Raw genomic sequence first — 15,962 nt, 5'->3', positions numbered from 1 at the left:
TGATGTGCAGTGAATGAACAGCTGCCTTTAGTGTGTCTGTGCCAACCAACTCATCTCCACAGACCTCACGCTGACACTCATGATCCACAAGCCTTCCCTCTTTCCCACATTTTTGGTCACAGTCTGTCATGGAGGACATAGAAGGAGATGCCAGTAGGTTCCCGATGACCTTCAGACTGCACTGCCCTCAACAGCAGCCAAGTCATCGTAGCTGGGAATATGACAATCCTTAGCTGTCCCCTGGCACACATCTGCTTCAGAAGAGGGGGCAGTGTATCCCCAACCCCTGTCCCAGTCAAAACTGCCTCATCAGGGAATATGGAGATCTGGGAACTGGATCATTGCATCAACTGGCCAGGGTGCCCTGCTGACATTTGGATACATTTGCATGTGGCCGCCAGCTTCCTCTTGCGTCTGCAGGCTTCCTTCCAGAAATGATGGCAGACAATGCAGGGCAGCTCTGCTTCCTCCTGCCTGTCCACATGGACGTGGTGCAGCGCTTTCTGCTAAACTGGAGTCTCCTCAGAGTCTGCTCGTGAAGAGCCATATCTGTGACATTCACATTGGAGCTGACACTACTTATGGGAGGCAAACAAGCTCTGCATATTTTGTATTAAACCAGCAGTAAAAAATGAAGACAGTATCATTACTTTCAAAATATAGAAAGCCAATAGTTGAAATCATTTAGTAATAAAACTTTTTTCTACATAGAACCGCATATGTGTAAAGTGTCAGCCTCAGCTGTTGAATGAGTGTAACGCTTGTTAGTTTCAGGGCTTCTCACTCAGGTAAGGCTGAGGGGTGTGGTGTTCAGTGACCAGAGGACGGTGAGGTTTCACGCTCACTCTCATGCTCTATTTTGGCTAAAGACAGACACGTTTGGATGGGACAGGTGTTTTCTGCTCTGAAGGAGTGTGCAGAACAGCTGACGAACACACACATTGGCGTGGAAAGGTAAAGGTGGGCACAAGCTTGTTTGCACAGAGTCCATCAGGATTCTCTGAGTGAGAATCATCACTGTGTGACAAAAAAGCTTGACATCCAGGGGAGGCTGCAGTCATGCCCTCAGAAACCAAACCTATGACACGAGCTACAGAAAAATCTTTAGAAACACTAACCCCTCTAGCTACTTAAGGTCAGAGTTAAATGATTAAAATCATCATTACGAAAAGCATGGCCCTCCCCTGCCTTACCGCCACATCTAACACTGTCCCTGTTGGTTTCAGCATGCCCCAAAGCCTTCTGAGTTTGGAATGTAGCACTGCATTGAATATCCCATAGAAGCCCTAAGGATCACGAGAAGCTTTCTTGGAAAAAAGAAAAGTAAACAACGTTCCAGTTGGATGAAACTGTTTTAGCAGTGTCTCAACTGAGCTCCTAAAACTGGAATTTCAGATATACAAGAGGACAGGAAACAGATAACTTGGTTTTTGTCTTTTTACAGGTCCATATTATTTTTTTTCAATGCAGCTACGATGTTTCTGCCAAAGATAAAGATAAGGTGAACAGGGCGGTTACCACCAGAACCAGCAGTGGGTTCAGACCACAGCTTGCAGGGGCAGCCATTGATTGTGTGGTTATGTGGCTGGAAGCACCAGCGAGACCATCCTTTTCATAATCACGCTGCAAGAAAGAAGGTTTGCATCATCACTCACTGCATGTATTCATTCAGCCCTCTATATAGTTTTTGTCTCTCGCCCCATGCCCCCAAATAGCTATTCCACTCACCCAAGCCCACCCAAGACTTTACCATTAACACTTCATTTCACTGATTTGTCATTTTATGGGACGGATCATGAATTGGGTAAGAACTAGATACTCCTGATAAATTGGCTGGCCAAGCCATACTCTAGTTGCTCTATTACAGAGATTAAATCCACTTGGGGGGACAAGATAAGAGCCCAGTATCCCTGCCATTCTTCACCCCATCTGCAGAGCTGTGCTACATGGTACCCTTCTCCTTGGGGACACCACTGACTGAGGGGCGATGCTTTCTGTGCCTCCCCATCATGCAGTTCTAGGCCAGTTCAGCCCTAGATGTCACAGAAGAAGGAGGCTGCCCTGCTTGTCAATCAAAGAGCCCAAACCAAAACCAGGCTTCCAGACTCTCATTCCGCATAGAATCCCAGGGTCAATGTCCCCAACCACATCCCCAGCATCAGCTGGGCATGGGACAGAATCATCCTCTCCTCCGACTTAAGCTGGGGAGAGGAATACAGTCTGCCCTAGAAATCTCTGGGTTGCTGTGGATGGTCAAAGAAATTGTAGCCAGTGCTAGGGACTCTGGTAAGCAGAGCACTCTTATGTATCCTTTCTCGGGGCTGGGGGACTTCACACGATTGTGACCTCAGACCATGGCCCTGGAACATGGCCTTCTGCTGGGTCCAGTTCAGATAAGGATCCAGGTCCCATACTTGGTTCCACCTTTGTGCTGTGGACTCTGCTGACCGGACCTTGCTCAAAGGGCAGAGGAGCTTGTGGGCACCTTACTTTATTTTCTGGACTAAAACCTTGTTCTCTTTGAGCCCTTCACCTATATCCTGCTTGGGGGGATGGGGTAGGGTGGATGGAGGGGGACTGCCACTAGAAATACGGGGGGACCCAGAAAGAAATGTCACTTACATCAGAAAGACAGAGGTGTGTGGTGCCCGACACATTGGATTTCAGCTTCTGCGCCTGGGGAGAAACACACACACGATCACTCACAGGCAAATATGGAAGAGTAATTACCAGTGATCATTCATCAGCTGTCGGGGCAGGACTGGTGACAGAGACACATCGGCCACCGCCAGGAGTCCCATCTAGAAAATTTTCTAGTGGTCACATAAGAGATTAACAGGTTAAGTTAATTTTTTTAAAGAACAAATGGTGTAGTTGATTTATGCCAAAAACCTCAAGATACTACGGGGTAATAGATGCTTTACATACGGAGGGGTGTTTAGTGGCATGGTTAGTCGTTAATCGACTGATATACACATTGCACTCAGGGAGTATCTAGGTGTTAGATTTTACTAGGAAGAACTTGGAGGGGGCGGGGCAAGGGCGGGGGCGGGGCAAGGAAGGCGGGGGCGGGGCAAGGAAGGCGGGGGCGGGGCAAGGAAGGCGGGGGGGCGGGGCAAGGAAGGCGGGGGCGGGGCAAGGAAGGCGGGGGCGGGGCAAGGAAGGCAGGCGAGATCTGAAGCACAGAGCATAGCGGAGCAGCAGGCACAGAGAGAAGAGACCTTCTGCTGCACCACATGCGCTCTAGCTCCATGCCCCCTTACGGGGGCTAACTCCCACGCTCCTTGCGGGTAGCTCCCTGGCCGGGGCTTGAACTCAGGCCGCAGCGGTGAGAGCACTGAGCCTAACCCCTGGACCATCCTGGAGGCCCCGCCAGGGGCTTAGTTAAATGGAGCCTTTAACCTTTATTAGGAGGCTTCAGGAGAACTACTGACAGCTGCTTCTCCAGCAAGTCAGAAGAGACTACGGCTGCCCTTCCCTTCCCTTCCCTCAGTGATCATCACTGTCTCCTCCTAGGGCCCGTGGGCGCTGAGGGAAGATGGCTTTCAGCGGCACCTCTATGTCTTCATCGATGACAAGAGGGGGCAAAGAATGGGGATTTTTTCAATTCTAAAACAAGTATTTTTCATGGATGAATCAGAAGAAAAACCTACACAGTTCAGAAAGTAATCAGGATTGTACTGATCCTGAAAGATTTCTTTGGTGATGATCATGTGTAAAATCAATATTTAGAAGTTTCTAGAGATTTAAGTATGCAGACTTCTGATGTCCTCATAGAATAATGAATGCTCTTAGCGAGCTGAAGAGACTCAAAAAACAAAGTAAATAATCCAGTCACAAAATGGGCAGAAGAGCTAAAAAGAAACTTCTTCAAAGAGTAAATGCAAATGGCCACCAGGCATATGAAAAAATGTTCAACATCACTTGTCATCAGGGAAATGCAAATCAAAACGACTATGAGATACCATCTTACACCAGTGAGAATGGCACGTATTTAAAAAACTAGCAACAACAAATGTTGGCGAGGATGTGGAGAAAAAGGAACTCTCCTGCACTGCTGGTGGGAGTGCAAACTGGTCCAACCACTATGGATAGCTGTGTGGAGATTTCTGGACCTACTAAACATAGAGCTTCCATAGGATCCAGCAATTCCACTCCTAGGTATTTACCCAAAGGACACAGAAACATCAACTCCAAAGAACACCTGCACCCCTATGTTTATAGCAGCACTGTTTACAATAGCCAAGCTTTGGAAACAACCCAAATGCCCAAAAATAGATGCCTGGATCAAGAAGATGTGGTACATAGACACCATGGAATATTACTCAGCAATCAAAAAAGATAAAACACATGCAATTTGCAGCAACATGGATGGTGCTGGAAGGGATGATGCTCAGCGAAATAAGCCAGAAAGAAGACGAAAAACACTGGATGGTCTCACTCATAGCAGGAATTTAGAAACCAGCAAAGCACCTGTAGTCCATGACCTTAGTCTATCCTTTGCACTTGTTTTCTTCACGTTGTATAGAAGAAATGGATTAAGTAGAAGAAGCCATACATTTCTGGGCATTAAAGAATAGTTTGAGTGGTTGTTCAGAATCATCTTGGAAGGTGCAGTGATTTATCTCTCCATATCCTCCAGATATTTCTTAGCTCGTAAGTGTCTTCTAGTACCACCGTCTCTTCTCCCATCAGTATATATTCTGTTTGCCTTCCTTGCTCCTAGAAGCTGCCCAAGGACATATGACAATATTCTAAGATCTTTCCAGGCCCTCCATGGATGGCAGTGGTTTCATATCACGCTTAAAAAATCTCCTGAGGTTGTGACCAGAGATTTGTCCGTTGTCACTGCTCTCACAGACGCGCGAGGGCTCGGGAGCGGCGCTGGGGGGCGCTGGGGTCCAGCACAGAGGACGGAGGCAGCTGCCGGGGTCCTGGAGTCTCCTGGCCAGAGCCCGCCACATGCTGCCTCAGGACCCCTCAGCACTCCGGAGACGCGGGAACTCAACAGGTTAAGTTAATTTTAATTAACATATTTCACCTCACCTAACAGATTGCCATGTTAGCATGTGATCAATATAAAAATAAACCAATGAAATACCTCACAGCCTTTCATTTGAGTGCTGTCTTCAAATTTGGGTGTGATCATCCCTTATCTCAATTGGGATCTACCCCACTTCTAGGAGGGACAGCAGAGGATTAGGTCACTACATTAAAATAGCACCACTATTTACAATAGCTAAGCAAATGCCCCCCAAAAAGATGACTGGATCAAGAAGATGTGGTACATATACACAATGGAATATTACTCAGTGATCAAAAAAAGATAAACTCATGCCATTTGCAGCAACATGGATGGAGCTGGAAGGGATCATGCTCAGCGAAATAAACCAGAAAGAGAAAGAAAAATACCGGATGGTCTCACTCATAGCAGGAATTTAGAAAACCTAAATAAGGGACCAGGAAAAAGACTAATTATAGTAAAGTAAAAATGAAAATCAACAAGCAACTCTAAACCAGACATACACTGGGGGGGGGGGCAGGAAGGAGGGATTAGGGTCAAAATAAGGGGGGTGGGAATTGTATGGGGACTATAATCAAAGTGAAAATGCATACATTGTGCAAAAATGAAAAAGGATATAAAACATATATAAAATAAAAAAAAGTTTGAAATCATTTATATTTCTGAAAGTTAATTTTTGGATAGCCGAAAGGGTGTAGTGAAAATTCCCTTTTATTGGTCATGTAGTGATAGGGCTTTCTGAAGACTGTTCAGTTTGTTCATTTATTTATTCACTGCTCCAATCAACAATCATACACAGAGCTGTTTACCAAATGCTGGACACATGGGGGTAACACTGACAGAATGGATGGAGCCCCCAGGTCCATGGTCTGGCCTTTCATGAGTCTGTCCTGAGCTGGAGTCCAAGCTCAGGACAGAACTCTGTCACACAGGACCCTCAGGGAAAGAGTTCAGCGTAGACACATCTCTGATTTAGTAAACTTAAAACTGCTTCCAGGCAGTTGCATGGGGGCTGAGCAACTATTTCCTAGCATTGGAACAAGTCTGCCCTGGGCTTCCACCTGAGAACTCCATTGAAGGAAAGATCCCACTGATCAAAAAAATTGCAGTGGAAATGGCTGACCCTGTACATCCTTCTTGTTTGTTACAGGAAAATAATCCAAGTGCCGAGAAGTAAAGTGACTGATCCAAGGTCACACAGCCGTTTACTTACAGACGCAGGATGTAGACCAAGTGGCTCAAATTCTTGAATGAAAGTGTGCTCTTTTCTGTTGTACAGTGTTTCTCCCAGACAATCCTGGCATGCTTGGATTTTCATGCTCTCCGTGTCCCCAAATCTATATAAAATACCCCTCCCATGCCCCCCAACAAAAAATAATAGGAGTTCTTTGGCACCAAAAGATGGGAAGACCCTGGCTGAGAATCACACCCAAATCACGAAGATCTGAGCAACCAGCTTTGTGAATGGCACTGCAGGCTGCCCTGCCTGGCACAGGAACTTCTGTAACTCATTGCAGACCTGTTAGGCTGAAATGACAGCATGTTCACCCAAGGAGTAATTTATTGACCATAATGCTACTTGGGAGGCATCATAATCTTTACCTATATTTGCATATGCCAGCTGTGAATATGAAATAGGAACCTTTAAAGAGGCATCAAGAATAAGGCACTGTGAAGCATCCCCGGGCTGTTCAAAGGTCAGTAAATGTTATATATAAGAGGATCACAGAGGAGAATGGAAGAGGAATTGAACCTTACTCAAATGCCTGCTTTTAATCTATATTAATAGCAAATCTGGCCCATTGTATTGTTACCTACAGAGGATAATGTGTAGAACTTTACGTGTTTTATTTCTGTTCAAAACTGGAATTATGCCCAGGCACCAAAATGGCCTCAAACCATCACATTCTGTCTCTTCTTTTCTAGGCCATAATCTATGAAAGACATAAACTTTTGCCAAGGGCCTTTGCATCACTAGAACGTGCAGAGAAGATAGTCTGACTTGTAGTCTGGAACACAGAATGACTTCAGGGCGTTTCTGTGCTTGTGCTCCCAGAAAAGCTGTATCTGGCGCCCACTCAGGGTCCCCAGGGCTAGTGGGCCCCCTTCCTACTTTGTTCTGTGTGAGCAGCACGAGCAAGCGGAGATTCCCCCGGTGTACACTACACCTGCAGTACTCGCCAGTGACACTTCTCAGCCACCTCTGGAACCAGGAAGCATGGTACCCCACCCCTGCCCATTATTAGATGATGATAAAGAGGTTTTCAACAGTGACCCAAAACAACTCCACCTTAACAAGTTTTCTTAGAGGACTCTGGGTCTGCACTGTTGGACTTATGATCCTCACTTGTCACTGAGAGTTTAATCATGCACAAAGTCTAGGTTAGATGGGCACCTTGCTTCCAACTAGGAAGGGCTCGTGCCCTACATCTGGGAGGGGCTGGGGTAGCTGTCCATCACAGGAATACAAATTAGACCAGCTCCAAGTCTGTGAAATTGCTGGCCTCTTCTTTCCCCAAGATGGGCATCTTGTCAGACTCCATATAAAGGAAGCCTCAACTCCCTCTAGCCCTACTGGCCTCACTAAATCTGAAGGCAGAAGCCTCAAGCCCAGCTCACCCATTCTGGCTGGCATAAATGGATGGATGACTGAGTAAAAGTAATAATGTGCAGTCAGCTCCATGCAGATGCTCTAAGAAAAGGCCTTCCCTACAGTTAAACATTTTCCCAATGCGCAGAAACACTAAGTACTCCAGAGACTGAGCAGTCCAGCACACAGGTCTTTAAATACCCCCTATATACAGTGTAAACACAGCCTTCAGTCAAGAGATATACGTGTCAGTGGAAACCCCCACAACAGCAGAGGCCGAGCAGAGGAACCCTGGGGTTCCACCTGAGTCTAGATGGACTATAGTAAGGTCTGGGAGTCTGCTTAGAAGGTGAAGAGCATGTGTTGCTGGTAATTGGAATGGCAGGTGGCACCTGGGTACCAGAATGAAAGGACTGCATATGGACATAAGATCTTTAAAGCCCCCCTCCAGATCTGTGGTATATATTACAATATGAGGGCCAGCGTGTCTTCCTTCTAGAAGAAGGATGTCAATCACAGGTGGATCACTGTCACACAGGGTGTTCGGTGCCTGTAAGGGTTCTTAAGCTGCAGATGGAGGGGCAGAGCCTGGGGATTTGGACCTGTGTATGGCTAGCTGGCTGCATGCTGACAGGTCTGTATGCAGTCCCAATCTGTATGCAGATTCCAAAGAAATCTACTTAAATAGACTGTACCTAAGAAAATTTGGCTCTTCAAGCCCATTTTAGAAGGCTGAGCAACCTGTTATTTTCACATTTTAAAGGCTTTTATCCTGAGCATTAAAAAAAAATCAGCATGCTATCACTGTCTTGCTAGTCAGGTATGATAAATGCAAACAGATAAAATTACAAGGCATCCCCACTTTCAACTGTTGCAAAAATACTTACATACTTTAAAAGTTGCCTGGGTTGATGAAAATGAGGTGGTCTCAGGAAAAACAAAATAAAAAACAAAACCCTATTTCTGAGACTTTGTAAGGAAGAAATAAGTTCGAAACTGGGAGAGCATCTCTTATCGTGAGCTATAAACCAGTAAAACCAAAAGTGTGGTAATGGAAGAGCTGGCACAGTGCTCTGGTCTGGCTGTGAGCCCCTACAACCCTACCTGCTGACCAGCTATGCAGGGAGCCCACAAAGAGCTTGGTTAGCCTGGCCCTCTTTAAACACCAAAATTGACAGTCGTGGCTTCAAAATATGATCTCCCTTAAAAAAAGAAAAAGAGGGATAAGGAAAAAGAAAAGAGAACAAAGTTCATTTTTCTAAAATTCAATTTTACCCATTGTTACAGCATGTTGAAAAATGAATTATTTAATCTCTTTTATGAAAGAGTGTTTATAACAGCCAATTCAGAGTTGTGTGACTCTGCATTTGGGGAAATAAGAACACCCAAACACAAGATTTTCATCTTGAGAATGGGGGAATGAAAGTGATTGGCCAGAAACCTGTCCCACAATTAGTAGCCACGTTGTTATTCTGGAAAATCAGGGGACCTGCTCTTTAGTCACTCCAACAGCCTTGCCCTCCAGTCTAAAATGGTCATTGGCGGCAATCCGAAAGTCCAGGCACATTGGGTAATAGAATTTCCAGGGGACACTGTAATTGTGGGACCAGACCTCTCCACTACCCGGCACCAGAGGGTTAATAAATGCATTAGATGCTGTTAACCTCTGTTACCTGGAGTCAGCCTGATGTCGCTCTTGCTTTCCCCCAACCCCGCAGTGATTAACATTTGGAAAGTCTGCTATGGCGCCAGGGGCTTTTTTCAGTGCCCACTGCACAGGCGCACGCAGGATTTACAGCTCTCAATCGAGGCCCTGCATCCACCACTGTGCATGCACACTCAAGTTCTGCCCACAGAAGGTTCTCCCGGCGCCTGGGGACAGGTCAGGTTTTGGAGCAGCACGTATGCTTTTTATGGAAATGGTCATTTCAAAGCGCACCCATTCAGGGTCTGGCCTTTGCTGCCCCAGGACTCCATTTCTGTGCAGAAGCCAGTGTTTAATCTCGGTTTTTTAGGCAGCTGTCAACCAGCGGGGCATGGAACATTTCTCTACTCTTCTCCATGCGAAAGAACAGCCAGTTTCTGCTCTACCTCCAGAAAATTAAACTGGAGGAAGTTGCCCGATCCAATAGCAACAGACTGTCCAGGCTGCAGCCAAATGGTCATAATTAATGATGCTTCTGGTTCTTTTCTCCCTTGCTTTACTGATTAGAGAGATTTGCTATATTAGGAACCTGTTTGCTTAATGACAGAATACAAGCAATAAACAGAGAAATACACAGACTGTAAAATGCAATCAACTTTGCTCTCCAGCATTCACTAAGTACCTAGCTGCATCTATCACACTTGTCAATATCAGTTTATTAGCATATGAGTCTCTTCTGCAGCATAAATTGGACCTTTGCTAGGAAAAATCACTGCATGGTCTTCCTGAAATAGTCCAGAACTCAAAGCCATTTCTCAATTTTAAATCTACACATCTTACATTTTCGTGAAAGACAAAACATAGGAAGAAGGGCGTGCACCTAATGCCAAGGACAACTGAGTAATTTGCTTCAGAGTTGGCATTTTCACATTGCATTTTAATAAAAGAGACTCACTTGATATACATTATATCCAGGCTCTACAGGTACATACACTTGATTTTATGGGCAGTTCTTACTATATAACGACTCTGTTGTGTGCTTGACATGTGTGCCTGCCCAATAATTCCTTGCACAATAAAAAGGGAAAACGGAAACTGCCTGCTTGCGAATCCAAGCTAAGCACTGGTAGTCTGTCGAGTGCTCTGTAGTCTAATGCTCTTTTCAGCTTTTGCCTGTTGAATTTGGGAGAGCTGGGGAAGGTTTTATGGCTGGTCTGGTCACAAGCAGTTGGCCAGTTTTTCTAAAATCGCTGCTACTATCTATTTTGAAACACACCTTCCTGGTGATTTGCTTTTCCTGCAAACTTGGTAACAACCACTTGCAACCACTGGGCTGAATAATGTGCAGTAAAGTCAGCTGCGTAAAACAAGTGGACACATAAATAAGGCTGCTCTGAGCCCTTGGGCTTGGGCGTTTGTCTTTCAGAGCCTGTGCTCAACAGGGAAAGGATTCATTTCCTTTCCTCTACGCTGATTTCCAACAGTCCCATGGACCCTGGCACAGGCTGGGCAGGGGCTAAGAAGCTATGAGAGCGGAAGGGTGAGCTGGGGGCGAGTATCCTTCTGAAGGTGGGTGGGGTGATCATCCTTGGGTGGCCTTTCCACACATCTCTCCTACCTACTCCCCCCAAGACACTGTGTTTAATATTGCCTGAACTTCAGCCAAAAGTCTTTCATTATATCAGTCTCTGAAAATACCTTATAAAGATATTTCACTCAGCACAGGTTGAAGAAGGCCCACTCGGTGCCAAGTTTAGTTAGGCTGGCAGGCTTGTGGGCTGGTCGAGCATAGTCATGAGGTGGGAGAGGGGAAGGTTTGGAGACCTGACGCCTTATTTCTTCAGCCAGAGGACGCCCCGGCTCAGACGCCCATCCACCAGCTTAGACGAGGCCTCCAATTCAAGTGCAGGAAAATGAGATAAGGCAAGATGGGGGCGGAGGCTGGGAGAGTGTGATATCAGAGGGTCAAATTTTGAAGGTGAGGTGGAGTCATGTTCCATCAGAAGCTAGAAGGTCTCAGATTCCTGGTACCCCTAGAACATCCCAATTTAACTATGCAGCTTAGGTTGAGTTTAGGGTCAAGCCTAGAGTAGAAACCTTGTCTGACAAGATTGGGGACTGGCCCCACAGGCCAGTCAATTGAGAAATTAAAGGGAAAAATCATTAAATCACTTAAAAATTGCACATTTGCATAACTTTTTCCCTCCCGAAACTCTTTTTATGGTGCAAAGTCATTTACACAATTAAAAAAAAGCACTTAAGAACACTTAGCATGAAATCAACCCTTTCAACAAATTTTTACGTGCCCAATACAGTGTTGTTAACTACAGGCAGAATGTTGTACAGCAGAGCTCTGCAATGTCTTCATCTTGCCCAGACGAACCTTTAGACCTATTGAACAACAGCTCTCCATTCCCCCTTGGGGAATGGATGCTATTCTCTGCTTCTAAGAGTTTGACCAGCTTTGAAACCTCATGTAAGAAGATCATGAACTACTTATCCTTCTGTGACTGGCTAATTTCACTTAACATAAAAACCTCCCAGTTCATTCATATTGTTGCATCTGGTGGAATTTCATTCCTTTATAAGGCTGAATAATATTCCACGCTATGTATTATATCAAACATTTTAATTTAAAATCTAAATATCATTCAATAGTAATTTTTGAATACATGACACAGCCCATCTTAAAAACACATTTTTTTTTTTTAATGACAGTTAACTGACTGGAGCTTCCTAGCTTATGTTCTGAACTTACGGCCTACAATTTCTAGTTTTAGTTTCTTTAAAACAAGATATTTGATACCCCCAGAGGAATCTCAGCACAGAATCTTTTTACATTTTTATATTTTTTTTCTCAGTCTTTTACAGTTTTTTACCCACACCAAATCCAAAGGTATTTTTCTTTTTTAGGAATTTGCCTTTTTCAGTTTCTTCAACTTTGTTTTCATTGCAATAACTCCACTTTTCTTTGCGCTCCTATTTTAATCATTCACATCCTATATGATCACAGTACAAAATACCAAATACAATGTCACAAAACATCCCTGATTGTTTAAGCCTGTACCTCAACTGGACAGTGCAGGGACTGAGGTGAGAAAAAAAGGGAGACCCACTGGCTTGGACCATTCAGTGCTTTGGGGGAAGGAAGGGGTTGGCTTCTGTGGTGCATTGGTTAAATGACAGTTAGTAGAGCTGCTACTGGGCCTCTCCGGTGGTGCATTGGTTGAGCGCTGGGTTGCGAAGCTGCCCACAGCCTCTGCAGCGCCGGTTCGATCCCCGGCTGCCGGGTGAGGGTCCCACATGGCGCGCAGACCTCTCCTGCCGCCCACTGCTCCCCTCAGCAGTGTATTTCATCCGTCTGCCTGTTCTGCTCCCTGCTCTGGTTCTGGTAAATTCTTTTACCCTCCTGTGCTTCTGTCTGTACCCAGTGCTTGTGTAAATAAATAAATAAATAAATATATATATATTTTTTTTTAAAAAGAGAGCTGCTACTATGATTTAAGACTTGCTTGATAGGTGTAGTATGGCAAAAAGGAATACCCATTAGGAAGGTCCTAAACCTGGCTTTTCAACCATCTTTAAAGTGTAATAATCCCTGTCCTAATGTCTACCACATGGAGTTGCACGAATCAAACGTGATACTCGAGATAGAAGTCCTGTCAAAACCCAAGTTGCTGTTGATGGTCTCTCAGCCTCTGTGGTCTCTAAGCTGGTGGTCTGTGTTTGACTGGGGCAAGGGTGGGAAAAATGTAAAACTCACCTCATCTGACATGATATTGAATAGAACTGGCTCATGTTCTCCTATAATTCCTTGGATTCAAAAATGAACACAATGAAAGAGATACAGTCCTGTAAGATATATCAACAGTCCTCCATTAGCTAAGCAGTCCCTCGGGCTTGCCTGTCAGTCTCTGTACCATAAAAAGGATGACTGCAACCCTGCATTTGTAATTTAACACTAATGGCAGGATGGCAAGCTGCACTGTGTACAGGCCTACCGCGGGGAGCTTAACTCGGCACTCGAGCTGGCCTTTCTTCTTTCTGTAACTTCACAGGCTCATCTTACATCTAGTTTGCTTTCCCCAAGTAGGGGCAAATATGGGATGCAACAGACCATCAGAGAACTGTTGTGTTTTTGTTCATGGTTAACTTGCTCAATTAGTAAAATATTCAAAGAAGCAACGAGGAGCTCTATTTTAAAAAATCATGCCCAATTAACAATAAGATTATGCCAAAAAATGTGTGAAAGACATTTTGTTTGGAGTGGAGGGCTGTTTTGTAGAGCGAACATTCAGCGGTGATGGTATAAAGGGGGCAGGGAGAGGACCCTAAAATGAAACATTTGTTTTCTCAAAATGTGCAGTTGGAAATTCAAATGTGCAAGAGCAACAGAAAAGATTCATTGTGGTCCCTGATGAGAAGTGCATGAAGCCTATCTCATCAGCCATGCATCCTCATCACCATCAGATAATATTTATTAAGACTCTCATTCTCCTGTGCATTTATGTGCAGCTGAGTGCGGCCCCATAATAGCTCTGTGACTTATGGTGGTAACTAAAGTTTGATATAAAATGCCATGGTCTGGAGACGGAACGAACCCGGGGCTTTTGTTCACTCTCTGGTTCAGAAGACAGAGCACACTTGGTGCTATGAAAAAAACAAGATGAGAGCAAAGAAAGTTTAAGATTTAAGAAAAATATTGTTCTAGTAGACAGAGAAAAATAGCCTAGGAAACAGAGGGAAACCAGTAGACTAATGGTGATGATGACTGTGATGATCACTATTAATAATCATCTCCACTGATAATATTCCACCCCCAGTAATGGAACACTCAAAAATGACATTCTAGGGGGTCTAGACTCGCCTTCAGGAAATGGGTGTGGAATGTGGGGACTTGCTCAGTCCCCACTGCTTGGGTGGCTGTCCTGAGATTGTAACCTTGTCTCTCCCATTTAAAACACATGCATTTTGATTCTGTGCCAGACACACACAAGACATGCTCTCCAAAATCCTTAGACCAACCTTGGAAAGAGCTCTGTTTATTTGCCGAAAGCTGAGGACAGTTCCCAGGGCTGGGGATGGGGGCAGTAAGAACCCCTGGAGTCACACAGCCTAGACTCAGGCAGCTCAGACTCAACCAAATGACTGACAAGGGGTACACAGCACTAGGGCTCCTCCCAAGCTTCAACGCAAAAACGACAGCAACTTGTGCAAACAGGGTTGCCATAGAAGTTGAGGGTCAAGCTGGACATGGTGGTTTTGCTCCCTGAGGACTCCTGGAGGTTGAGTACCTTCCATGTCCTGAGGTCCCTGTAGCAGAGGGGCAAGGCAGGCAGCCAGCCATTCTGGAGGAAACTCTTGCAATGTCAACCATGGGCCCATGATTCCAAAACCCCTCTCCAAAAAGTCTCATCCACGATGTGACTCCTTGTCAACCTCAAATATGAGGAGCACAGGAGGGAGGGAGCTCTGGGTTGACCTTCACCTCCACAAGAGCCATTTTCCTCCCACATGTGTGCTCCAGAGCTCACGCACAAGACCGAGCCTATTATTCAGGGAGGCACGGATGGTTAGAAATCCTAAGGATAAAAGGTCAGTAGGGGATACAAGAAATTGGATTTATTTATAGTATGTGATCTAAGTGTGCTCAGAGGTATTCTCATAGGTTACCCAGAACAAGAGAGCATATTTATAGCCAATATGGTGAAGACATCCTATTCCTTTTTATTAAGCGTGTTTATTATCCAGCAATTGGGTTAAGCAATTGTCCAACTGCTGAATTACTGTCCCTCTGATGGGCCAGCCTCACCACCCCTGGACCACAGGTGCGGTGGCCTAATGGCTCTTCCCAGCATGCTCTGAGGGTGCCGCCTCTGCCCATCCTTCAATTGTTATTCTCACTTATTCAGAAAAGTAGTCCCAAAAAAATAGAAAATATCATTAGTTTTGATCATATTTCCTTCAAACTGAGGTTCACCTCTGAGGGTAGATACATCCTATCATTTCCCTGATAATTTTGGGGTAAAGAGTCCCAGATCTCATCTCAGCAAGCCTCTTCTTAACTCCTGGTCAGCACAGGCCAGCCAGGAAGATAAAACAGTGATAAAAATAGTTTCTGTGCTGGAGGCTCAGTTACTGTGCTGAAGAATTTTAATTTGTTTAATTATCTCAACCCTCCTAGGCGGTACCGCTCATTATTCCCATATTACAGATGATGAATCCAAGGATCAAGATTAAACTACCTGCCTTTATGGTCCACAGAAGTTTGGGATTATTGTAGCAAGAAGCCTGGTCCTTCCCTAGTCTCTACTCTTCAGCACAACAGCCTTCGTTTCTTAAAAAAAACTCCTGTGAAAACAAACTGGGTGCTGCTGACCTATAGTTGGCAGGATCCCCGCCAAGATGGCTGTTGTTTCAGTTACATTATCTTACAGTGAGTTTGGTTTAGGAGTAAAGTGAATGATGTTGTGGCTACTCTCTATAAGGTCTCAGAATAGCTAAGTGTTACTTAATCCCCCACTTATGATGGAGGGGGTATAAGCACTAGGGCAGGAAATGGGAGGTAACAGCTGGAGGCTGGAGCAAATGCATGTCCCTGGGTGCAAGAGTGGCTTCCTGCTGTGGCATTGTGGCTGAGACTGGACAATAGATACTCACCTGCCTTTGGGACAGTTGGCCTTAACTTGCTCCCAAGCAACATC

At 45.1% G+C, this 15,962-nt stretch overlaps 1 protein-coding gene across 6 annotated transcripts in view; it reads right to left on the bottom strand.

Annotated features, from left to right (window-relative positions):
- Positions 1-1,423: 1,423 nt before the first annotated feature.
- Positions 1,424-15,962, bottom strand: part of GFRA1 (GDNF family receptor alpha 1) — a 202,963-nt gene continuing 188,424 nt past the window's right edge. For all 6 annotated transcript variants that reach the window (XM_037496780.2, XM_054690497.1, XM_054690499.1 and 3 more), the window contains 2 exons: positions 2,623-2,676; positions 1,424-1,623 (listed from right to left, as the gene is read on the bottom strand). In XM_037496780.2, the coding sequence (XP_037352677.1) occupies positions 1,471-1,623; positions 2,623-2,676 (207 nt within the window). In that variant the 3' untranslated portion in view covers positions 1,424-1,470. The remainder of the gene's footprint in view (positions 1,624-2,622; positions 2,677-15,962) is intronic.

This window comes from Talpa occidentalis, unplaced genomic scaffold, assembly GCF_014898055.3.
Source record: "Talpa occidentalis isolate TD23 unplaced genomic scaffold, MPIMG_talOcc4v2.1 talOcc4.8, whole genome shotgun sequence".
In the NCBI taxonomy this organism is placed as follows: Eukaryota; Metazoa; Chordata; class Mammalia; order Eulipotyphla; family Talpidae; genus Talpa; species Talpa occidentalis.
This window is presented reverse-complemented; position numbering and strand designations above follow the sequence as displayed.